Genomic DNA, 27,295 nt, shown 5'->3' with positions numbered 1-27,295 from the left:
CGCCTGATATCAAAAGCAATTTTATTTATAATTAACAGCTAACTTATTGCGAATAATGTCTTTCTAAACTATATAATACTTATCAATCAATATTATTAAAATACTAAATCCATAACGCTTGAAAGCAATTTATCGCCAACGATTTCACTTCACCTAGTGTATCCCAAAATGGTTAAAGCCGATTTCACGTACCTAATTAATAGTTTGGTTTTAGTTGTTGATTTAGTTGATTGCACATAATAAAATGAGTAAAAATCACTAAAATAAGGTTTATCCAATTCTATAAAACGATAACATAGTTATAAAGGGGGGAAAATACAAACGGTTATTACGTGATAGCTCCCAGATGGCATACCATAGGGCCATCTTTTCTTAATGATGTTAATTAACAAATCATGAAATATTTTATATTTGGATGTGCAATTAGAATTTTATTTTTCAAAATATATTTAATTATACTGTTAGAAATTTTATTTTAAATATATTGTACATAATTATGATGTGCACAACGTTCTTCATAAAAAAAATTGTCACAGGTGGCAATAATAATCTCTCGTTATTTTTTTCTTGTTCTTCTTGTCTAAAACGGACGAGTGGTTCCTCGTGCCTGTCGTTCGTTCGTGACGGAACGATACCGAAAACGATATCGCTGCAGCAGAAAATTGCTAAAAATTGCTAGAAAATCGCAACGGTAAATCATAAAACTATTGAAAAACTATATTTAAAGTGGCAGAGTGTTATTAGATCATAATTTCAGTGCGGTAAATAAAAGATATAATCATAAAATTGCGTTTGAAAAGTTTGCCTTTCACGAGAAAAAATTTTCATTACACACTTGGCTTATGTGAAATACGTGTGCATGAGAGTGTATAGGGAGCAATGAGTCGATGTGAGTGCGGCTCCGCTGGCTATTCGTTTTCTACTTTGTGACCATTTTTCTTTAACTTGTGCTTTGTGTTTTGCTTCCGAGAAGTCTCGAAAAATGTGAATCGTTCGCTCGGTAGGTGCCTATGGCTCGTCCATTCGGCTGGTTGATCATTGTTCGGTTGTCGTGTGAAATGTAAATTGAAGTCTTTAATATTTCAAATGTTTAACTTTTGTTAGATAATTTTCATGGAGGATGAAAGCTTTGGAAAAAGTAGTATACTTTTGCTTATATATAGTTGTCATCTGAAATATATATAACTACCTAATAAAATTGAGTGACAAGTCGGAAAAAGGCCATGATGAATACATTTGTTTAGATTTTTTGTAGTTATTTCGCAATTCAAAGAATGCCATTGTATATGACAATATTAAGAAGCATTCTTAAAATGTTGTCGGAAAGAAGTAAAGTTCAAAGTTTTTTTTAAGCCATACAATAAGAATTACCATCTCAATTAACATATATATTAGTGTTTGCCAAGATACGGTGTAAACGCCCCTGCTTCGTTGTTTGGAAAACGTAGTTTTTTCCTCTTGGATTGAATTCTGCTTCGAGGAATTTCTTTTAGCGAAAAACGAATATTCGCCATTTAGAGGATAGTCGGAAAAACGGAAAATTTAAAAGTGCAAGACGGAAGGTAGAATAGTCTATAAAATAAAATGAGAAAGTAACGAAATGGCGATGATAACTAACGTTGCCACTTTGTAAAAATTGTAAGCTGGTAGGAGTATTGTGTATGGCGAGTATTGTACTGCAAATGCAAACAATACAGACATTCTTATATTTTGTTTTTTACCTAGAGCAAGTAGTAAGAGAAATATTTTTCACCTGATAAGTGAGTCTCCTAAATTCTTATCTTTAATAATATTCTTTTACGCAGAGTTGTATTTGTAAAGATACTTGTCCGCTTTGTAGCAACTCTGGTGGCAACACTGTAAACACGTTTAGGGCTGGAATAAAGGGAACAAACAACGAATAGAATAAACCGACCTAAAGTCGCTCTACTCCGCTTTTCTTTCTTTTCATTGCACTGCTCTGTAATAGCACTCAAAGTACGTATTTCCCATCAGTTTAAAAAATGTTACAGTTTACATTAAGAAAATATATAATATATGTATGTACATAATTTAAGTGTATCGTTTCTATATTGTTAGAAAATCTTTAATATAATAGATCTAAGTGGAACAATAACATCTAAAACGAATCATAAAGAAGTGTTGTTTAAATTTATAACAGAACAAAGTGAAATAATAATATTCACGCTTATACGCATAGTGTGGTGAAAATCTAAAAAAAAACGGTGGAAAATGAATAATGATGATAAAAGTAACGACTTAAGTGTGTGTTCTACTGCTATAACAACTACAACGTCGGCACCAACGTCAGTGTCTAATATAAATAATACAACAACAACACCCGCATCGGCAACAACATCAGCAGTTACAGTGGCTTCAACAATTAAAGCTCAAAAGTCTACTGCCAGCAAATTGAAGCAGTCAGCGAACCTGCAATCAATAAAGAAAGCAGTTAACGTCAACAACAACAACAATAAAAGCAATACCAATAGTCTTAAATTAGCAGCTGTAGCAGCCGCCGCTGTTACATCTGGAACTACCACAACCAACATCTCCTTAAAAAAGTTAGCAAGGAATGCAACACAACAAGGTGGAGGAAACAAAAAAATTTTGACCACCAACCCCATCAACACTGACAGTTGTAGCGAAAGCATAACTGCAGTTGTGCCAGAAGCAGGCAGCAAAAAAACGGCTAACAACAATAATAACAGTAAAATTAATACAACTAAATCAATTATAAGCAACAATAATAATTTTTTTGCTTCCGTAGTTCCCGCAGCCGCCGCCATTAATGGCAATAGCAGTACTAACATCAATATAAACAACAACAATAAAATGTCTAAAATTGCAGCCGCCAAAGTTGCCGCATCCAGTGCCAATACTAATGCAAACACCATTGTGGCCGATTGCGTTAGTGGTACAACAACTGATCCAGCGTCAATAGTCACAAGTACGGGAGTTGGTACTGATAGTGTTCCTGGATCTAATAATAACACCGTCACCTCTAATCCGTCATCTATTCCTGCAATAGTTTCGAACGCACCTGCCAATACAACAACGTCCTTTAATCCAGCCGGCGGCAGTAGCAACGGTAAAACATTAGGATCCACAAATAAAAAATCCGCTAACAATGTTTCAACCGTGGCTGCTTCCACAACTGCATCTGCAAAGGCAAAAATTTACCAAATAAAAACCAATCCCCTGTCATTACTAGTGAATACAACGCAGAATGCCACAGCTCCCATAAAAAATAATGGTAGCAATGGCGGAAACGGGAGTACCAGCAATAACAATACTGGAACATCTTCACGTGTTGGAGCAGTAGCAGCTATTAAGCAAAAACTGAAAGCTTCAGCTGCTGATGCTGCTGCAGCTGTTGGTATACCCACCGTCATAGCTGGAAATTCTCGTTCCGCCTCATCGTCAACATCGTCCAATTTATCATTGGCCTCGTCTGACACACGTCATAAGCGACCCAGCGAAAATTCGGATACAGACACGGAACTATCCCGCCAACCACCAGACCTATCCGAATCTGATGAAGAGTCAGTTTCAGAGTCGGTAAGTTTCTAAGACACGTCCACTCAATAATTTTCACTAAATTCATGCTCATATTTCTAAATAAATCTGCATATTTCAACGATAAATTACAATTATTATTACAACCAAAAAAATCGTTGATGATGATAATGTATTAAATTTTGATTTGATATTGTTAAAGTAGAAAATGTTGTCAATTGATTATAATGTGTTATATAAAAACTAAAGTAGATTTTCTCATTTATAACTTGAATAAGGTGATGGATTTAACAACATAGGTTGCCGCAGTTGGTAAAAGTGCAGTAATCTGCCCTATATATAGTATATATATATATATATATATATATATATGTTTGTGTTATCTGTGCCATCTATTATTTATTTAACGTAGATCTCCATTTTGTCCCTCAACCTAGCTTCTATAAATCGATTTTCGTTTCGTTTACTTTCAACATCATCATCATCATATTACTCATCTCTGGCAGAGCGTGTGTGCCGTTTATTGGGTGTATATTGCAGTACCTGAAAAGTTAAATACAAAAGTATAGGGACATGTGCATAAGTGTTCCCACAAAAGAAGTAAGGTCAGTGTTATTCAGAGCCAACGAAAACACCATGGCATATTTAAAATATGACTAATCCCATTCGTTTGGTGATTACAGTTGTCGATTTTTAACAATTTAATTTGCTCAGTTTCTTTGTTTTTTTATTCATAAAAAAAGTATTAATTGCTGTAAAAAAGGAATTGTTATAATTTACTCACCATGTGTGTACCATCTCCATAACCTTTGGACCTTTTCAAAATACATCTGTATGTATTTTATTACAAATGTGTTTTGTTTAAAAATAACAGGGACATTTCTCCGGTCCGGTCGTCTCATATACTAGGAGGTTGATAATATTCTAGGTCGTACCAAGTAAAACAATTGAAATAACTTCAAGTTTAAGTAATCAATTTTATTATGTATAATTTTAGTTTTAGCAGTTCTCTCTGAAAATCCACTGTGATTGAGGTCAATGATTCGTACAAAAACGCCACAACGCTCACCGCTGTTGTCATAATAATTTCTTGATGCATATATGTATGTAATTATAACCTCGTACAACCAAAATGACTGACTCTATGATCTCTAAGTTTAATATTTGTACAAATAAGTATCGTTTTTGTGTAAATAGATACATTTCTATGTACGTATGTATGTGTGCATGTAAATATATGTTTGTATACACTATGTAGGTTCCTGTACAACAAAACAGTGTCTAGTCGCCCTTATTGTGGTTATTGATCATAGCTCTTTTCATCCGTTGCTGTTGTTGCTATTATCGTCATATTGCCATTATCATCTTTAATAATTATGCTATTTTTTTGTTGGTTGGTTTTTCCTTCCTCTTCGTAGCGACATTCCCGCAGCGTATTTTATTATTTTAGCTATCGTCATCATTCTTTTCGTTAGATCGGAATTGCAAATACATACATACATATATAGCAAAATATGTTTGTATGTAATGCCGTCGTCGCTGTTTCTGTTGTCATTGTTTTGAAGTCGTCGTCTCCGCTGCTATAAATTACAATACATATGAGTATAAATTAATATATCAAATGATTTTTTTTTACCTACCTTCAATTGTATGTACTGCATAAAATGTATATATGTATATACATATTTGCGTTTTATTTCTTTAACTGTGATGTGTGCTTTTCGCTGCTTTGGTAGCATTGCCATCGTTTCCTTCGCTTTTTCATCATTGTTGCAAACCAAAAACACGTTGCTTAAATTCACTTTTCCACATTTTTGCCCCTGCGGGCAGCGAGTAAATACTGATTGCGTGTACAGAGAGAAAAAATTTGATTGTACATGTATTGTTGATTAGTACTGATTTTTGGTTCGTTTCGACTTTGTTTTTTTAGTCAAATGGTCGTTCAGTCGGTCGGTCGTTCGTACGGTCGGCGTGTTGAAGATTTATTATTTGTTTGACTTTGTGTTGGTAAAATGTTGGATCAGCTTGAGTGAGTGTATGTGCATACATAAATCCATTATCAATTCGGTTATCATATTTTTAGGCTTGAAATATTTGAAATGTTGAAGATAAATTTTTTGTTTAATTTATAATTCCATGGGAATATCTCTATCCAATTTAGTTGCGATCATTATCGTATACACTTCTCTACGTTAAAAATACATATGTATATTTCATAATTCATATATATTTTCTTCAGCTAATAGTTGGGAATTTTGAGTTACTAAGATCGATACGGATCGATTTTTTTATAGACATTTACATTTTTAAATCAATCACTCGAATACCTAATCATATACTCTATTCAGGCAAACATATGTACATGTATGTATGTTTGTATGTATAATTTTACATAATTCATTTATATTTTCTTCAGCTAATTGGGGAACTCGTAATTTTGAGGACGTAAGGTTGAGAATTTGTTGTTACAAACTTTCGTTCCAAAGATCAATACTTATCTAATGGATAGTGGTAAATAATTAGTTAGCATTTTTGTCCAAAATCTGTGAAGTCCGAAATTTGGATACATATCAACTTGCAATTGCCGTAATAATCAATAAAGCATAATAATACGCGGGAGTAGTGCCATATTGTTTTTTGTTTGATTCAAAGGCATGAAATGATAAGTGACCAACTACTTTCTAGTTAATTATTGTAATAATCGGTTAGCAGCTGAATAAAGTTTGCAATTCATATGTAAACAATACATGTACAAATGCAATATTAATTTTATTTATACGTAAGCCGCCTTTTTTATTAATATTACTACACATCTTTTACGCACACAATGTATATATGTACATTTATCGATATGCATATGTATAATCAAAACATTGAAACAGCTTACTGATTTACAAACACTAAAACTTGTGGAAATGTCAAAAGAGCAAAGATGTAAATTAGTAAACAGAAAGTTGGGTAAATGCACTTTCATACGTACAGCATTGCCGTTATAGTGAAATTTCTTTGGAAATTGATTTTTTCTCTTGTTTGAAGGTTAAATACCAGAAAAACGTTCAAACCAATTGCTATACCTAGTATCAGTGCTCAACAATATACATATGTATGTGCATGCACATGTACATATGGGGTCATGAGTTGCTATAAAACATAATTGCTATTTACATACATACATACGTATGCATGTATCTACTACATACATGAGTATTTAACAAAATGTTTAACCTTTGCTCACAATGTCCATATGTGCAAAGTATGAAGTTCCGGCAATGATTTTCAAAGCAGCTGAGAAGTATTGAGTGAGCTGTGAGCTTCGCCTTAATTTGTTGCTGATGATTCATACAATTCTTTAAATTCTCCAACCAACTGACAATGGCTAACAAACATGCTGTCAACCATCAACCGTCACAGACAGACCAACGAACTCCCAAATAAACCAATTTCCGAAAGAAAACGAATGAATGGTCTTTCGAGTTAATTTCATTTAAACATTTTTGTTTGTTTTATTTACTTCTTTTTTGGGCTTGGTACAAGGCACCAAAGTGTATAAAATAGAATACAAGAAATGTAAAATAACAGCATAATGTCAAATATGCGAAGCGTGTGATAAATGAAAAGCAACAAGAATTAATATCGAAATCAGGCAAAATAGTCATAAATAAAGTGGGGAAGCATATCTATAAATATGTACATATGTTATTAAAAGAGAAATTGGCAAAGAAACGAGTGCGCAAAGCAGAAACCAATAATCGCTGCACAACTCATTCCATTCCATTTTCAATCCATTCCGGTCCATAGCAAAGTAAATGTGTCGGCTTTGCATCTTTAGCTGATGTCGCTGTCGTAGTCGGCGGCGATGGTGACTGCTAACGCCAGCGTCATCATCATTATCATCGGCGCTGTAGTGTTTGCGCTGGTCACGTTACTTTATGAATTCGTGCACATATTTTTTTCAGTGTAATTTTCGTTGTGTGTCTGTAACTGCTAATTGCATTCGTAAAAATACTGTGTGACTCTTTGATCAAACAAAGGCAATGTACGAAGTCTTTAAAATGGTGGACCGTACAAAACGGGAACGGATGCAGAACTGACGAGGTGAACGTTTATGTTCCCTCCACAAATAATACTAATAAAGTAATAAATAAAAAAAAGATAAAATATAATGCAGGATATTTGCTAGGTTAGGTTTCGTAACAGTTATAATAATTTAATGAAGACTTCTATTGCTCATAGCACTAGCACCCAGCAGAATTTTGGAATTTATAAACATGCTGGGTCTAGATGATACCATATGACTTAGGGGAGGGCACAATAGACCATAGGTCGCGGTGTAACCTTAATCTATCTATGGTAAATGTATAAAGGTCCCCCAACGAAGGAAGCCGTGAAAATTATAATTTTTTTAAATGGTCTTATTTCGACACGAAGATTTCAGATTCGTTCGCAGAAAGTCGATTTTTTCAATAAAATTTTTTTTTTTTATATATATATAAATTTTTTGAAAACCAAAATAATAATTTTTGTAGCGCGGAAAGAAGTTCGGATTTTTTAATATTCACGTCAAAATAAGACGATTTAAAAAAAATTAATTTTTGAGGCCTTCCTTGTTGGGGGACCTAAACTATACATATACCGACTTTCTTTTTTTTTTTTTTTTTTGGCAGTTTTTTACATTTCCAACCACATGGCTGTAAATTGTAATAAAGACGCCACCTACAACAATTTAATTACTTCGACGTTTTGATAGTAGAAAAATTTACTTTTCTATCAATTCCATTCACTTCTATAATCATTTTCATGACTTTGACTACAAACATGCCATCATACATGTACATGTGTATGTGTATGTATGCATATCATCATCAACATTTCCAAATCTAACTTGCTTGTGGGCAATGGTATGCGGTAGTAATTTACCGCTACCTATTTTTCTTCGATCGATCTGCATAACTTATCCCCATTTGTTTCTTTTAATTTTTGTTGATTTATTACTTTCATTCTTCTTTTTGTAGATCCTTTTGGCATGCTTGTGTCTAAGGCCAGATCTTCTGGTAAGTTTCGCGTTTTTTGCATTTTTAACCTAAAACTACATTTGCAACCAAGAATTGTACAATTTTCTGTTAAGACAATGGTTGCATAACAAAGCTTAATATCCTAATCAAACGCCTAGGCACATTAATCGGTTTTTCTTAGTAAATATTGACTAAACTATAGATTCTATTAACATCTCCATATATAGGTATACATATTGAGAACGCCAACACGCCATTACCACTCTTTGTGGTACACATTGTCTTATTAACAGTGGACATCGGCAGGAATAACGCCTAGAAGATTTTCATGTTGGTGGCCAAAGACACAAGGATGCGCGCGTCCACTCGTTATGTTCAACATGCAATAACTTTTACATTAATCAAAATCATTATTTTGCTTTAATTTTTTTTTTTTTAATTTTTTTTTTTTTAATTTTTTTTACTTTTGTAAAGTAGAAAATACTTACCGCAATAATTCCTTAGTGCTTGTGATTCGTTCTTTCTAAAACGAATTCTTTAGAATTTGAAAATGAGTAATATATTTTGTTTTAATATTATTTTAAGGATGACATCCCAGAATCTGATGCTGATAGTTGTGGGCATGAAGAGGATAACGAATCTGAGGAAGACAACGAGGATGAAGATGATGATGAGGAAGAGGGCGAAGAGGATGAAGAAGAAGACGAGGATCCGCCAAATGAAGTGAGTGGCAATTTCTCGGTTGGCTCTACAGAGGAAGAGGAAGATGAAGACGAAGAAATTCAGGATCCGAATGAAGCGACTGGCGACTTTTTGCTGGAAGGTAATAACTGTGCACACTATGAAGGTAAACCGAATAGAAATTGACCGATAATTTGTCCATATATATATATATTGTTTTGAAATATATTAGGTGAGAAGCCACCTGTGTTACGTCATGCCACCCATGCCATCGATGAGACTAAACAGGCTTTGACTAAAATGCGAAGCGGCAACACACCACGCGAAAAAACGTATGTTTAATTTTCTTAACCATAAAAATCTTTAAAAAAAAATCATACATATATCTTTTGCAGTATTTTCTCTCAAACTCTTATTGCCGCCTGCACTGACAACGACGTTCCGACCGTTCGCCGATTGCTAAGTAAAAATACTATGAGCATTAGCGAATCCACTGATGACGGCGAATCCTTACTATCGATGGCCTGCTCAGCTGGTTATTACGAGCTGGCGCAAGTGCTACTCGCTATGCAGGCAGCCCAAGTAGAAGACAAGGGCCAAAAGGATTGCACACCTTTAATGGAGGCAGCCTCCGCTGGTCATGTAGAAATCGTCAAACTACTGATAAGTCACAATGCTGATGTTAACGCCCATTGCGCCACTGGAAATACACCGTTAATGTTCGCTTGTGCTGGTGGCCATGTAGAAGTAGTTAAGGAGCTACTAAAGCATGGTGCGAATGTCGAGGAACAAAACGAAAATGGGCATACACCACTAATGGAAGCAGCATCAGCCGGTCATGTCGAGGTGGCTAAGGTAAGAGTCAAAATCAAAGCGACAACACATAATGCATGCATCGAGCAAATGATGATAATCCGGGATTTGAGACAAGTTATCAATGCCTTATCACTGACAATTTCTCGTTTGAGATTGAGTTACTTATTAAAAATCAGAATTGTGTTCAGTGCAATGGCAGTCAATGAACTATTTTGATCTTATTTGATGTTAGATAAAATCATATTTGTAATGACTAATTTCATTTGTCAAAACTTTAACAAGACCAAAAAAATTGTATTATTTATAGGTACTTTTGGATCATGGTGCTGGTATAAATACACACTCCAACGAATTCAAAGAAAGCGCACTAACGTTGGCTTGTTACAAAGGTCACCTGAATATGGTGCGTTTTCTATTACAAGCCGGCGCCGATCAGGAACACAAGACCGACGAAATGCACACCGCTCTTATGGAAGCATCAATGGATGGTCATGTCGAAGTGGCGCGTCTGCTTTTGGATTCGGGAGCCCAAGTGAATATGCCAACCGATTCGTTTGAGTCCCCACTGACTTTAGCTGCCTGTGGCGGTCACGTCGAATTGGCCACTTTACTAATCGAGCGTGGCGCTAACATTGAGGAGGTAAACGACGAAGGCTATACACCACTTATGGAGGCTGCACGAGAGGGACACGAAGATATGGTTGCACTGCTCTTAAGCAAAGGCGCAGAGATAAATGCCACCACAGAGGAGACTCAAGAGACCGCACTTACATTAGCTTGTTGTGGAGGCTTCAGTGAGGTTGTCGAATTTCTGATTAAAGAAGGCGCCAACATTGAACTGGGTGCTTCCACTCCGCTAATGGAGGCAGCGCAAGAGGGTCACACCGATTTGGTACGCTATCTACTGCAGAATAAGGCTAATGTTCATGCAGTCACACAGACAGGTGACACGGCACTAACACATGCCTGCGAAAATGGACACACAGACGCAGCCGAGGTGTTACTAAGCTATGGCGCCGAACTGGAACATGAATCCGAAGGTGGTCGTACTCCGCTAATGAAGGCAAGTCGTGCCGGTCACTTATGCACTGTAAAATACCTTATACAAAAAGGCGCTGATGTCAATAAGCCGAGCAGTAGCAACGACCACACACCACTCTCCTTAGCCTGTGCGGGTGGCCATCAGGCTGTAGTCGAGTTATTGCTGAAGAGTGGCGCTGATCCATTTCATAAGTTAAAAGACAACAGCACCATGTTGATTGAGGCAGCTAAAGGTGGACATACGCGCTGCGTGGAATTACTCTTCAAATATCCGTTGTTCGTGCAAAATCACCAAAACGAACTGCAATCGGCAGCAGCAGCTGCAGCCGCCGCGGCCAATGCTGCCACTGCCGCCGGTCCAGTGAATATAAATAACACCTTACGTTTTGTAAATCCGCAACAACACAAACAATTGCAACAACAGTTGCAGCAGTTGAGTGCCCCGCCCGGTTTACAAGTGTCGGAAGCGATGCGTGTTTCGAACCAACAACAGCAGTTTCATCAACAACAATTCAGCGCCAACACAATGACCACCACCAACGGCACGAATAACAACAATGTTGTCACAGCTGTCGCCTACACCGAAGAACATTTGCCATTAACTTCAGCCGGTGACGCCAATAGCGAGGAGTTCGCTGCCATCGATATCAACTCGTTAAGCGCACAGCAGCAGGAGGCTTTAATTGCTAAGTCGCGTCTTTTTCACTTGCAAACCGGTTTCGAACAGGGCCTCACATTGGGCCGTGAGCAACTCTCACAACCACAACAACAACAGCAGCAGCAACAACAACAACAACAGCAACCACCTCTACCCGGTCACAGTAATAATGCACAGCGTAAACATTTCGAACTGGACATGACGCACATAAATGCTTTGACACCACCACAAAAGGCACCGCCAGCTCCACCAGTGGGTGGTGTAGTCACACAACAACAATCGCTCCAACAACAACAATTCCAATTGCAACCACAGTCGCAGCAGCATTCAGTACAGCCCACAATGAAATCGAAGAGTAGCAATGCATCGCGTAAAAATCGCCAGCCACCAGCGCCTTTCGAGCTAAACCTACCATCGCCCAATTTGGCTAATATCGCACTTGAACAGCAGCAACACCAACTGCAGCTAGAGCAAATGCAGCAGCAGGAACAACAACCGGACGAGGTGCGCTCGCAACCACTGGGTGATGACGGAAGCGGTGGATCCATTGTAGCAGTTACAGGTGAAGCAGATGGACAACAACAACAAAACCGTTGCTTTATGCGTCGTTGCTTCTTCAAACCCGAATTCCACAAGGTAGTACTTAAAATGAAATATAAACGAAAATCTTATTGAAAATATTTTTCGCAAACCTTATAGATTGGTATTGAAAACAAATCGGTTGTAACGGCAAATGCATTGCCACCTGTTAATTATATGGACTTGACTGGTGTTGAGGGTGTTGAGGCCATGGCTAGTAATGCTGTTTCGGGTAAGTTAACTCATACACGCTGCATTATTTGAACTTGATTGTATTTATGTAATTTATATATATTTCACTAATACAAATGTGCAGGTGTTAGTGCTTTGGGCGATAACGAAATGACTTCGATTTTCCTAACTGGCAATGCAGGCAACGGCGGCCAATCTCAACAAATGCTTAACATGCCATCGGACAATATGATGATTGAGTTACTGGATGCCAGCGTTGTTGCCGATGCAGCAACAGAACTGCGTCAACACCAACAGCAACAACAACAACAGCAGCAGCAGCAACAACAGCAACAGGATTCAACTAAAGCAATGCTGAACACACAGCAATACAAAAATAGTGGTCTAGCAGTTGCCGCTTTGGAGGCTATGTCAGCAGTAAACAGTCTACAAAATAATCGCAATTTTACCAATAAAAATACCAATAATAATTTGAATCAAAAGAGCACCCAAATCACAACACCATCGGAAGTGTCGCAGAGCACAGCTATAAGTGATCGACCAAAAGCTAAGCCTGTATCGAAGAAGGATAACAAATTTCGTAAAACCGTATTTCCGCAATCGCCTGTACTTCAACAAAATCAGATGGTATCCATTTACAATAAATTGGTAAGTATTATTTACTGTATATGATAATGTTAATGTGTATGTACATAAGGGCGGATCAAAAAAAAAATGTTTTTTTTTTTTTGCTTAGCCTGAGGGTAAATCTGTAGATAATAAAAAAAGAAAATTTTTGTACAAAAAAAATTATTTTTTAACATTTAGAGTCGGCCCACTCAGTTTTAAAGTAAATTTCGAGGTAAATTTTTTTTTTCGCTCCACCCTAATGCATATATATGATAAATGTTAACTTCGGCCGCACCGAATTTCTGATAGCATAAAAATGTATAAAAAGAACTTTATCTTGATTTTGATCGATAAGTTCCAGCTATCGATTATAGTTGTCCGATTTTAACTATATATTCGGAGATTGTAGCATTACCTCGGACAATAATTTGTGTTCGTCCGTTCCCGCGACAGTTGAGTCCACGTAACCGGCACGGGCCTAGATTTTTATCCGGCCAAGGATTGTCAACTCGGCGGAAATCTGTCGCTACAACAACAATAATTTGTGTCTAACTTCGTGAAATTATCTTGTGAAATAAAAAAAAATTTCAATCAAAGAACTTGATTTTGATAGATAATTTTATATGGCAGCTATATCCCATAGTGCTCCGATATCGGCGGTGCCGTTAAATAATTCATGGTATAAAAAATAAAAAAATATAATATATATAGCGGAAAATAGTATTATGAACATTTAATTTAATAAAAAATTAGAGTAATTGTTAGAATTGAGGTTAGGTTATGTATGTATGTAAAAAATTGTATTGGATTTCACCTATATTTGTGTCAAAAAGCTCCACCGAAATGCCAACCAATTTTAGCTTCGATTTTGCTTATTTAAAGTCAAATAATGCATTAAAAAATAATTGAATTAACATTTGAATAAAGTTTTTTTTTTTTGTAATCCGAAATACGGGATTAAAAAAAAATTTTAATTCCACAAAAAAATTGTTCAGGGAGATGGTTTGACTTTGAACTGACTTATCTCCTAAACTATTAAAATTTTTGAGCTGCATCCAAAAGTGAGAAAAAGGCGGTTTTATTAGTTTTCATACTGCAATTGAAATTTATATTTAAAAATCCTGTTTTCTCCAAATTATTTAAAACTCCAAAATTTGGTATACAGGATCACATTAGGGATGGGCATCTGCAGTTAAACTATTTTTGCTATTTTGGGCGTGGTCTCCCTGATAGGTTTAATGTGCATATCTCCTAAACCGCTAAAGCTATAATAACAAAATTCACCGAGAACAAATAGATAGATAGACCAAATAATACATTTTGGCCATATGCAAATAACTCCAGACAAAAATAACGGTATCAACTTGATAACTGCATTTAAAGTGGTGCCAACGTAAGTGTGCACATTTTTTATAGCTGCTCAAAAATGAGATATTTAAATTTTTTGCAATCGCTAACATCAAAATTGATTTATTGTTAAAATTTTTATAAAAAAATAAAAATACGTAAGATTCTCATATTGTTTTACTCTTCGTTGCAGCTTAAAAGCTGAAATAGTAGAGAAAAGTCCTTTCAACGTCGAAACATATCTCTGTACAAGTTTTTTTTTTTTTTTGCTTCACTGTACACATACCAACTACCAGATTATAAAGTAAAAATGAAAAATTTTAGTCCAAAAGCATTAAGAGTTAAAAAAGAAATTGTTTTAAAACTTAAACTTTTTCGCATCATTCAAATTAAAAAGTAAAATTTTCAATTTTTAATCCCAACATTGGGGTAAAAAATAAAAATTTAATTTTTAATGTAAAATTTTTGAATTAAAAAATTCGTAACCCTGTTCAAAATAAACATACTAGTTTTGTTCATTTACTTTGACCTCAACGTTTGTACCAATTCACAGCCGTTACTACTAACCAACGAAATCAAACCGAGCCTGCAGACAAAGCAGGTTATCATGACACAAATGGCGTTTGCAGCACAACAACAACAACAGCAGCAGCAACAACTATCGAGCGGTTTAGATTTGAGTAGTGGTGGCGATAACGCGATTGCATTAAACAACTCTCCAGCTTCTCCCTTGGCCTCTCCTTCCAATGCAGCAGTCGCAGCAGCAACATTTATGCAAGAACAACTGCACATGCCAGCTATCAGCGACGATGATCACCACCAACATCAACAACAACAGCAGCAGCAGCATGAGGTTACTTCCACCATATTGCAAGCTTTTCAAGCAATGCAATCGCGTAATGTGGGCGATGACGCTGCGTCAGCCGCATTGGCAACCGTCTGCGGCATGAGCGCCGCCGAACAGCAAGAGTATTTGAAAGAGCGTTACCAGTTATACGATATGCCACGCTTCTTCGACGACCAGCCCAAGTCACCAACCGAAACTCCACCACCACCACTGCCAGATAATAAACAGCAGCAACAGGAAATCTACAGCGAAGATGGCATTGCTGTGTTGGAGGAGGAAGTGGATTTGGATGTTGAGCCGGATGGCGAAAGCGTTGCCGAAATGAAGAATCTTGCAACGTTAGTCACCGCTGCAGCAGCTGCCGCACCAAATATGCTGCTCGAGCATGTTGCCATGTCCGGTGATACAAACAATAGTGATGAAAATGCATTGCACATGGAGGAATATGGCGAAGCTGAAGACGATGAGGATGCCAATGTTGAAGCCGATCAGTCCGCTGCAGCGCATGATATGTTGGAGCAACATGCTTACGATGAAGGCGGTGAGGCGGATGGTGAAGAAGAGGGTGATGGTGATGGCGATGGCGATGGCGAAGGTGATGATATGGAAGAAGTGCTCGAAGATGATGAAGAAGATGGTGAGGATGAAGAATTAGAAGGTGATGTAGATGGCAACTGTGAGGAGGATATTGATATGACAATGACATTGCACGATGACGAGGGTATAGAAATAAGGAAGCATGTTATTGGTGGCGAAGAGGACGAAGAAGATGAGGAAGAGGATGAAGAAGACGAGGAGGATGATGAGGATGATGATGATATGGCATTAAGCAATGCGAAACGTGCTAAAAGCGCACATCGTCAACCGCAAGCGCTTGAGAATTTAATACTTTCGAATGTCGCCTATAAAAGCGACGAATTGTCTCAAGCACTTTGTGATTTCCGTCAAGACTTTCCAACCGATTTGGTGCACGTCTTTCCGCCGATTGCTAATTTCAAAACAGCTTCAGGCAACGCAGCGTTCAGCACTTTGCAGCAATGCACCGCAGCAGCAGCCGCCGCTGCAGCAGCCGATGTTGCCAATGCAGCCGCTGACATTGCAAATGCTGTTAAAGTGGTCGGACATGGTAAATATTGAAATCGAACGTCAATTATATGTGCACGTTTGAACTGAACATGACTTTTCTATTTGTGTAGATGTTGATGGTGGCACAGCTGCTGGCGTCATTACCGCTACCGGCATGTATCCAGCATTGGAGAGCTTTGATCAATTCCCTGGCGATATTCCCGGCGACATGGATGATATATTGCAAATATTCCAAAATGATCCTTCGTTACAGGTTAGTCAAAAGAACCTCTGTATAATTTTGTAATTTTTTTTTTTGTCATTGACTTCACTATTATTGGGTTTAGGTAGCCTTCAGTTATATGGTGTAAATTTGAATGAGTTGAGAGCTTGATTCGAATAAACTCATTGTTATTGCGCTTAGTGTGGCAGCATTACATAAGGCGTTGTTGCCACATTTTAAGACATATCACATAAAAATCTTTGAAGAAATTTTGAAACGTATACCGAATACTGGCATATAAATGAATTCGTTTTTAAACACCAATGATAACAGAACTTTACTAAAGCTTTATAAAAGTTAGTCATAGCAAGCTTTCTATCTCCATATAATTTTTTTTATTATTATTTACATTTTTATTATTTTTTATTTAAAATTTGTAAATAATTAAAACCATCCCAAACATTTTTTTTTTGCTGAGTTATCCAAAATGTTGTGCTTTTTTTTGTTGCTTGGTTATTTACTGTATAATTTATATTCCTTACTATTTATCTACCCAATTCTTTTGACCCATTTTCCCTTAAGAATACCACAATTGCAAAGAACTATTAAATTTGTTATGATTTTTCTATTGGAGCAAGCTTCTTTTTTGGTTTCCAATCACGTTGCTGTTGCTGTTGATGTTGTTGTTGCGTAGATTATTATTTGTCATTTTTGTTATTTAGGAGCTGCATAATTGTGCCGAACTGGGCGACCTGAATTCAATATGCAAGAATCGCTTTAGCAGCAACTGGATGCCGACGCCGAAGTGGACCGGCCAGGATCACTTGATGGCGACGCATCAACAGGCGTTGCTCTCGGCTGAAGACCAACAGCAGCAGCAACAACGTCAGGCAACTAATCAAATGCTTCTCGAATATCAGCATGAGCTGCAAATGGGGGAACAAATGCAGGTATGCTCCTTTTAATTATTTTCGAACTCCTTTCCATATACCCTTACACAAACGCACCCGAGCACAGGTTAAATTACAAAAATATTTGCATGTCCCATTCACAATGCCTACAAAAAAAGTAAAACAAAAACTAAAAACTTATGTAAACACTCTTATTGGCATAACCGAATATAACAAGTTCGCTACTGATCTTGTAACGCCTCACAGCATATTTAATAAAAACAATAATAACAATTGCATACTTGTTTTTGTTTTTTTTTTTTTGTATACAATGCAGCAACATCAACACCACCAGACTTTCTCGTTTTTGCCGCTTCCGTCAGACGATGCCGCCGTAGCCGCCGCAGCTGCGCAGCATCAACAAATGCAACAGACACTGCCACATCAAGGTGATTTTCTGCTACAACAGCCGCATCAACAACTACAACAACACCAGCAACTTATACTGCAAGAGGATGAGGAAGAGTTGAAGCAGCGTCAGTTGCATATGATCCAGCAATTGCAGCAGGATCGTTCAAGCGATCGATTGCGCAAAGCATTGGCGGCCTGTGCGGCCAATCAGCTGCAACAACAGCAGCAGCAGCAACAACAACCGCAACAGAAACAGCAGCAGCAGCAACAACAACAACAACAACACCAGCAGCAGCAGGCAGCAGCCGCCGCCGCAGCCAATTACGTCTTCAATGTGGAGAGTGGCGATAAGTCGGCGCAATCGTTGCAGTTGCTGTTCCAGCTGCCACCATCGGTGCAGCAGCAGCAGCATCAACACCAACAACAGCAGCAGCAGGATGTGCACGATGCCGCACAACAGCTGCAACATTTGCAGTTGCAAGAGTTGCCAGATAATCAAAAACAACAACTGATGCATGAGTTCTCGCAGCAAGCGGAAAACTTAATGCAGCAGCAGCAACAACAACAGCAGCAGCAGCAGCAACCTACAACACTCGATCAGGTAGCGCAAAGTAATCTTTTGTTGCAGCAACATGCTTTACACCAGCAAGTCCTCAAACAGAAACAACAACATCTACAACAACAGCAGTTATTATTGCAGCAACAACAACAACAGTTGCAGCAACGGCAACAGCAGCAACAACAACAGCAGCAGCAACAGCAGGTAAAAAGAGTTTGAAATTCAAATGACCAAAAAAAAAGGTCACTTCGGCTGCAACGCAGCTATAATACCCTTTCCAGGTGCATTTCTTATAGCAGTTTGAATGGTACGATCTGAACAATTTCAAATTTCGTGCAGATATCTTGTCAAATAAAAAAAATGTTGCTTACTAGGTCTTGATTTCGATGGGTTAGTTTGTATGATAGCTATATGTTATAGTAGTCCGATCTGAACAAAATGTTCGCAGATTGTAGCGTTGTCTAATAATCCAAGCCGAAATTCGGAAAGATATATTCCTAAACATTAAAGTTTTCCATACAAGAAGAGAGATTTTGATAGGTCAGTTTGTACGGCAGCTATATCCAATAGTAGTCCGATCTAAGCAATTTCCTCGAGGATTCAACCGCGGCTTTAAAAAGTAATCCATTTCGATTTTCGTGAAGATATCTTGTCAAATAAAAAAGTTGTCCATACAAGGATATATATTTAATCGGTCAGTTTGTATGGCAGCTCTATGCTTTAAAGGTCCGATATCCGCAGATCCAGCTTCTATCTATATATAAATATATATATATATATATTTTTTTTTTTCATTTCCCACAGGTACAAGTTGCCACACAAACGCAACCACCAGTCGTTGCGCCCTTCAGCAATGCCGCACCTTCTGCAGCTCGAGGTTGTACACAATTCCATGCCACTATCTCACCACTAACGAATGATGTTGGACTCGGCGTTTGCACACTCTCAACGCAACAACAACAAATGGCTGCAGCTGCCGCAGCGGCAGCACAACAACTGCCCGCACCACCTATGATGACATCGACGAAAATCTCTGGTGGCATCGCCAAGAAAGCGATCGACAAGCAGTCCCGTAAGGAACGTAATCGTTATGCAGCGCTGCGTCAAACACCAGCAGGCAGTCAAGGTGAGTGTGCACGAAAGGGTCCTAAAGTTCTTTGCTTTAAATATACACAAATTTTCTCTATTCGATGTAATAGCAATTTTGTCTCGTCAATATATGTATACAGATTATGATCTCTAAAGTTTGGTTTGTTATAACATTCTATACTTTAAATCAAAGACCAAATCTTACCACATTTTTAAAGTATGATGTTGAAACATGAACGCAAGAAAATTTATTTATTTTTAGTGTAATCCAATTTAATTGAGATCTGAATGTATCAGAGTCGCCTTTGAAAAACATATTCCATGTGCAATTTTTAATTTTTCTTCCCTTCAGCTAATACCACGAATCAACAACAATACCAACAAACAGTTGCCACTACTGCGCCCGACAAGACCATCGATGTGGATTCGGAAACTGACTCTAATCATGATACCGCACTAACTTTGGCTTGTGCCGGCGGCCATGAAGAGCTCGTTCAACTATTACTAAATCGTAATGCCAACATCGAGCATCGCGACAAGAAAGGCTTTACACCGTTGATACTGGCCGCCACAGCTGGTCATGAAAAGGTCGTCGAGATACTGTTAAAGCACGGCGCCGAATTAGAGGCACAATCGGAACGCACCAAGGACACACCACTTTCGTTGGCCTGCTCGGGCGGTCGTTACGAAGTGGTTGAACTCTTGCTGAAACACAATGCCAACAAGGAGCATCGTAACGTATCCGACTATACGCCACTTAGTTTGGCCGCCAGCGGTGGTTATGTGAACATCATAAAGTTGCTATTGAATCATGGCGCAGAGATAAACTCACGTACCGGCAGCAAATTGGGTATTTCACCGTTAATGTTGGCCGCTATGAATGGTCATACCGCCGCCGTTAAACTGCTCTTGGATCAAGGCTCTGATATAAATGCGCAAATCGAGACTAACCGTAACACTGCTTTAACGCTCGCTTGTTTCCAAGGTCGTCACGAAGTGGTGAGTTTGCTATTGGATCGTAAAGCGAATGTTGAGCACCGCGCCAAAACCGGTCTTACACCACTAATGGAGGCTGCTTCGGGCGGTTATATTGATGTGGGACGTGTACTATTGGACAAGGGTGCCGATGTGAATGCAGCACCTGTACCGACATCACGTGATACTGCACTCACTATTGCAGCTGACAAGGGTCACTTGAAGTTTGTCGAGTTACTGTTGGCACGTGGCGCCGCTGTCGAGGTAAAGAACAAAAAAGGCAATTCACCACTTTGGCTGGCAGCACATGGCGGCCACTTGAGCGTCGTAGAGATATTATATAACCATAATGCTGACATTGATTCGCAAGACAATCGTCGTGTATCATGTCTAATGGCTGCCTTCCGTAAGGGTCACACCAAAGCCATTAAATGGATGGTACAATTCGTGACACAATTCCCCTCCGATCAGGAGATGAGTCGCTTCATTAGCACCATTAGTGATAAGGAACTGTCTGAGAAATGCTACGATTGCATGAAATTCATACGCTCTGCCAAGGAGGCACAGGCTGTAAAAGCAAATCAAAATGCTTCTATACTACTCAAGGAATTGGATAATGAGCGTACACGTGAAGAGAGCCGTAAAGCCGCTGCAGCGCGTCGGCGCGAGCGTAAGAAGAAGAAGAAGTTGGAGAAGAAAGAGGAAAAGCGACGCCAAATGGAAGGCGCCACCGGCGGCAGTGAAATATCTGGCTCAAATGACGCCGACGAAAAGGACTCGGATCAAGACGATGACAGTGATCGTGAGGAGAATGGGCTTGAAGATGATGACGATAATCAAAATGCACAGAACTACCGCGAGGAGGGCGACTCCGGCATCGATCAAGGCTCATGTTCGAGCACCGAAATAAAAGCAGTTAATGTTGGTAATGGCAACAACAACGCTCAGCAACATGAGGGCGATAAAAATGGCAAAAACGGCAAGAATAACAAGAAAAAGAAGAATGCAACACAACGTAATAACAGCAAGGAAAATAACAGCGCACCGCTGCAAACAAATGCTGCTACATTTGAAGACACACCAGCTCAGTTAAGCAGAAATGTGGGCAAACAACCCGTCTCTGCCAGGAAACAACCAGATAGAGACCATGAGCCAACGCCGGCGAAAAGTAATGTTGCCGGTGCAAAAAAGTCCGGCACACAAGCAGTCGAGCCAACAAATACACATAACACAGCAAAGTCGACCAGTTCAACTGGAGCCATCAAAAAGATCGAAAGTCAGCAGCTCAGCGCTCGGAAGGAAGAGTCTAGCAAAAAACGCGACATCAACAAACAACGTGAAAAAGAGAACCTTGCACCGAAAGAAAGCCAACTAACTAGCAGTGCTCGTCAATCGCAACGTGAACATGAACGCGAACCAAATGCACTGTATCACAGCGGCCATACAGCTTTGGACAAGTCTATAGATCCACATTACGCAGCGCATGCACCAAGGGTTGGTACCACTATACCCGCTAGCCCTGGCATCCCAACTACGCGAAAGTCACTAATTTTCTCAGCTTCACGTTGCCTCATGAAAAGTAGCGTTGCTCTTCTTAGTGAAGACACCAAATCCGGAAAGCATGAAGATCATTTGGCAATTGGTGGTGCCACACAGCACAAATTGACACCACCCAAACGTGGCGAGGACGGCTGGAAGGAGGTAGTGCGTAAGAGTTCCACCCAACAAAGCAGCACTACTTCATCTACGACTAGCGCTTCGACCAGTGCTTCGTCCACATCGGCAGGCGTCCCCAGCGCCGCTGCAAGTGGTAGCGCAAGTGGCACTAGTGGAGGTGCCACCACGACTGTTCCTACAACTGCCACCGAAATGACATGTAAGAAAGTGCAAGTGCCTGTGAATGCGATTTCGCGTGTCATTGGCCGTGCCGGCAGCAACATCAACGCAATACGTGCAACCACCGGCGCTCATATCGAGGTCGAGAAACAAGGCAAAAACCAATCAGAGCGCAGCATTACTATTAAAGGACAAACCGATGCCACTAAGCAGGCGCACATGCTTATATTGGCACTCATCAAGGATCCCGACGTAGACATACTACAGATGTTGCCGCGCATCAACACCAGCATAAAGGCGTCGTCTTTGCCCTTAAGCGTAGGCACTTGGGACAACAAAACAGCAGCATCAGCAGGACAGTCCTCTGCGGCTTCCACAGCTTCCTCGACATCATCATCGGCATCGGTATCGGCTACACACACAACTAACAACGCCGGCAATGGCTGTCCCCAGTCAGCCAATAGCAACGGCGCAGGAGTTGGTGGTAATACCGGTGCTAGTTCTAAGAGCTCCGCTGCAGGTAGCTCAAAGGGCAGTAAATCGCAGTCCAGTGGTGCCAGTGGCAAGTCCAACTCTGTGCGCTCGCAGACTATCAAAACGGCATTCCTACTACAGCAACCGGGTAATCGCGGCAGCCAGTCACAGTCCACAATCACGTCACAGAAGTTGAAATCTCAAGACTCAGCTAATAACAAGTCTACGAGTTCCTCCCATAACAATAACGGTAGTAGTGTTATGCATGCGCAGAAAGCTAACAGCTCAAGCAAACAACAACATTCGGGTAATGGCGAGAGAGGCAATAACACCATTGTCAATACACAGACATTTGCTGCTAAATTGAGCGGAAGTAATGCTTCTGCCCACATGTCTCATAGCTCACCATCGAAAAAAGTCGGTGATGGCCTGAGCACTGGACGTATAGGCGCAACTGCACCTTACGGTCGCGGTAAACCTGTGCCCAGCAGCGCCGCCGCAGTACCACAGCTAGGCAGTAGTGCAGGTAGCAATAATCAAAACAACAACAGCGCCAATAATGCGCTAGCTGGCCCCATTGGAGTTTTTAATCCAGCCGAAGTGGCTGCAGTGAATGCTGCGGCTGCCGCAGCTGCTGCTGCTGCCTCGGCAGCTTCTGCAGTATCGAGCGCACATTCTGCAACAACAACATCAACAGCAACACTCACCTCAGGCGCAACAACTGCTACAACGACATCGACAACAGCTGCAGCTTTTGCCCCTGCACCCGGCACACGGGCCGTCACACCAATCGGACCGCCAAATAAGCGTAATCAAGGCTCACCAGTAACTGCCGCCACGGCGGCATCAGCGCAGCAGCAACAGCAAGTCTCACAAATGCAGCAAACTCAGAATCAGCAACAGAGCAATGGATCTCCGGGCTCCGTCGCTGCAGCACATCCACCAGTGGGAACTGCTACGGATATTCAACAACAGCAACAACAACTTGTCATTAACTGTGCTGAACCAACAGCCAATGGCAACCCCAACGGACTTAACAATGCAGCAACAGCCGGCAGCTTCGGCTCACAGCTCACTTCAAAAATCAGCAACGAATACACGCTCTTCTTTAATTATCCAACGCAGTGGGGTGATAATGTGCAAATGTACAATTCACCATCGGCACTCGTTAGCGATTCGCTACCCAAAGCGGATGCATCAAAGGCGCCAGGATATAATCGCAATATTCTTAATTCACCAGTAGGTGGCAGCTCTAAAGCCTCATCGAATCACTCGGCATCTCCGCCCAGCAGCAATATGATGTCTGCACCGATTGGCCCAACATTGATAGACAGTTTTGGCAACAAGATACCACAACCGAAAATCACCAAAATTGCGACCAGTATGGCAGGTGGTGGTACTTCGACTGCGGGCTCTTCGCCCGGCATTAATACTGTGTCGTCGGTAGCGACAAGCGGTGACAATAACACGGTTACAGCAACAAATATTGGCGAACGCGTTGATATGGGTGCCAGTTTGGCCGGTGGTAATGGCAGTGCCGCCACCGCCACAGCCAAAGAAATGCAGCTATCTGCCGCAAACAGTGGAGCTAATGGCAGCGAGACGCACATGTCTCCCGGTGTTATCAAGCCACCAGCACCGATCGGCCAGCCACCGGCAGTGAACACCTCTATGAGCTCAAATAACAATGCCTCATCGAATATGCCAGCCAGTGGTTTGGTTATACAACGTCCACCACCAAACAACAACAATCAACAACAACGTTCAGGTGTAGGAAACGCCTCTCATACGCCACCTTCATCGAATGTCGGCGCACTTGAGGGCAGTGCTGTTAGCACACAGCCGCCTACAATGAACTTCGGTCCTATCGGCCCCAATCACTCCGCGCGTAACAACAACAATGGACCACCCGGTGCCATTGGTGAACCACCATTGAATCGTTTCTTTGAACCGATGAGCGTCGCTGGCAATGCAGGTATGCCGCATCATGTGAAAATGGCACCTCCTTACGGTATGCAAATGCATGGCAATATGGGTGGCGCCGGTGGCAATGCCAATCATCCACTATCACGACTTAATCTGCGTAATTCGACATTCGGTGCACCCGGTGGCGGTGCAGGCAATATGGGTTCAATGCCACCAGCGCCAATTGGACAACCACCACAGCAACAGCCGTTATTAGGTGGTGGTATATACCAACAACATCAACCACCACCGCCTCCACCAGCAAATCCGAATTTCCCAACAGGCAAATCTATGGCACCCGGTGCAAATCTAGCGCCTGGCGCGCGTGCACAGTCTCAACCACAAAACGGCCCACCCGGACCAAATGCCGCCGCTCAGCGTTGGTATGGTGGCTATATGGATGTGTTGAATTTGGAGAATGGTGGTCTAGGTGGAGCAGGTAATAATTCGCCGGCCGCAATGTCACCCAATCAAGCCGCCGCAGTCAGCGGCAATCTACTACAACAGCATGTCGCCCAGCAGCAGCAAGAGGATATGCGCAAAATGCCACGACCTATCGGCACCGAACGCGCCTCATGGAAATGCAGCAACTATCCAATGAATATGGGCGGCGGTGGTGGCATGCCGGGCCCCGGTATGGACGATGGCATGGGCGGTTCCGTTATGCCCGGAGCTGTTGCTGGTCTAATGCACGGCCCCTGGGTAATGGACAAGCCCCAGCAAGCGGCACCACCGCAGCAAGTGCAACAACATTCGAATTGGATGAAGCAGCAATATCGCTTCTATGGTGGCGCAGCAGCTGGCGGTGCTCTGGGTGGCATGGGTGGACCCGGCGACTATCATCATCAGCAGGATCAATTTCACGTAAGAATTTCACTTGGGTGGATTATGATAAACGTCAGTGACTAATTTTCATATTTCTTTGACCCACAGATGCCTCTAGATTATCACAACTCGATGGCACCACATAATTTGCAACAGAATACAGCGATGAACCTAATGCCACCCTATGGCTACCCGTATATGGGTCAAGGCGCAGAAATGGGGCACGTTGATAAATTGGAAATGTGGGACCACGACAAGCAGGTGAGCTATTGAATTTAGATAAAAAGGCAATGAAAAATAAAACTATATATGCAAAAGAAAATATTGCATTTCATTTAAAATCGTTTGAATGTGTAAGTTTGCCGATCACTGCTCTAGAGCATTGAATGTTAGAACATGAATATAAGCAAGCGGGAAAAGATGTAAAAAACTTTTTTTTTTAACTCTTATTATAAACAAGAGTTCACAATTTTTTTATTTTTCAATCCGGTATTTGGGATTAGAAATCTGAAATTAATTTTTTATTAAGATTTGCGGCATGACAAAATAATCAAAAAAAAAATTTTTAATGTTAATGCAATTATTTTTTAATACATTTTTGCTACTCTGATCCAGAGCCATTTATGCTAGTAATTTCATACTATTGATACTTTTTTTATTTTATCGCTTACAGATGTGGCAAAATTGGTCCAATTGATGCTTCAGTGCTCAACAACAGCAGCAACAATCCTCACCACACCACCAACAACAACAACAGCAGCAGCAGGATGGTGTAAAATTATCAACAAATATTTTAAAATGAATATTGAGGAATAATGTTATTGGAAATTGGTTGCCAGTAGGTGAAGCGGCGCGGCCACAAGGAGAAGGCGTAAATAAGCGGCAGTTCATATACTACAAAAAATCTACTATTACAACAACATATACACACATACACATATATACACGCACTCAAAAATACCCTTATATATATATATATACATACATGCATACTTAGCTACCCTACACGTATATACGTATATATCTTTGGATTAAGCTGAAAAGAAGTGAATGAATATAAATATTAAATGAGAAAAACAAATACATACATAAAGATTATTATATATACAAAAAAAAAAAAAGAAAAAAGGAAAAAACAGAAACCAACAATTGCGGAGAGAATTTAATTACCTTAACAAGAAAAAAAAAAACCGATACAACAACACACGATTGATTGAATTATTTTCTTTTATCGCTCATTTGTGCTCCAATGCACGAGCAATGCAAGTGAAGCATACGAAAACAAACGAAACTTAAACCACAATAACAACAAACAAATAAAAAGAAGGCGAGCAAAGCAATAAAAGCCCAAACAGCGGAAGAAAAAGTTTGCAACGCGCTCAATTTGAACGAAAACTTCAACAACATTTATTAATAACTACTGCATACCGGTATATAACGGGGATGGATGTTTGTACTTTTGCGCCACTACACGCCTCCATACCCCTATTATAATATACACTCATACATACATACATATTATCTTTATGTTGCACGTAAATCGGCCAGCGCCACGTATGCGCATTGATAATGGCGTATATTTACAATCGGTTTGCACTTGTAAAATTTTCATTTTTTTTTTTATTAGTTTTTAGTTACTTTTGCCTATACCTACATACATTATAAACTATATTATCTATTAT

At 40.0% G+C, this 27,295-nt stretch overlaps 1 protein-coding gene and 1 long non-coding RNA gene across 9 annotated transcripts; one reads left to right on the top strand and one right to left on the bottom strand.

Moving 5' to 3' along the window:
• Positions 1-589: 589 nt before the first annotated feature.
• Positions 590-26,863, top strand: mask (multiple ankyrin repeats single KH domain). 8 transcript variants are annotated; one of them, XM_036368070.2, is made up of 18 exons: positions 595-761; positions 2,080-2,710; positions 2,771-3,561; positions 8,532-8,570; positions 9,117-9,354; positions 9,445-9,544; positions 9,608-10,067; positions 10,336-12,363; positions 12,427-12,538; positions 12,623-13,146; positions 15,008-16,427; positions 16,498-16,640; positions 17,312-17,539; positions 17,817-18,653; positions 19,254-19,575; positions 19,891-25,652; positions 25,722-25,874; positions 26,287-26,863. In XM_036368070.2, exons 2-18 carry the CDS (start codon positions 2,233-2,235, stop codon positions 26,308-26,310), a joined length of 13,659 nt encoding a protein of 4,552 aa, XP_036223963.2. In that variant the 5' UTR covers positions 595-761; positions 2,080-2,232; the 3' UTR covers positions 26,311-26,863. The 8 variants fall into 8 exon arrangements, with proteins under 8 accessions (XP_036223883.2, XP_036223887.2, XP_036223896.2 ...); XM_036368027.2 differs by having other exon boundaries at positions 9,117-9,378; XM_036367990.2 differs by having other exon boundaries at positions 590-761; positions 2,099-3,561; positions 9,117-9,378.
• On the bottom strand, positions 4,473-5,670 carry LOC118681842 (uncharacterized). The gene is made up of 2 exons (XR_004977603.2): positions 5,160-5,670; positions 4,473-5,099 (listed from the first exon to the last, which is right to left on the bottom strand). It is a non-coding gene; the product is annotated as an uncharacterized lncRNA (long non-coding RNA).
• Positions 26,864-27,295: the final 432 nt, after the last annotated feature.

The sequence above is a fragment of the Bactrocera oleae genome, chromosome 2, assembly GCF_042242935.1.
Source record: "Bactrocera oleae isolate idBacOlea1 chromosome 2, idBacOlea1, whole genome shotgun sequence".
In the NCBI taxonomy this organism is placed as follows: domain Eukaryota; kingdom Metazoa; phylum Arthropoda; class Insecta; order Diptera; family Tephritidae; genus Bactrocera; species Bactrocera oleae.
The sequence above is the reverse complement of the archived record's forward strand: the minus strand, read 5'-3'. Positions and strand labels throughout refer to the sequence as shown.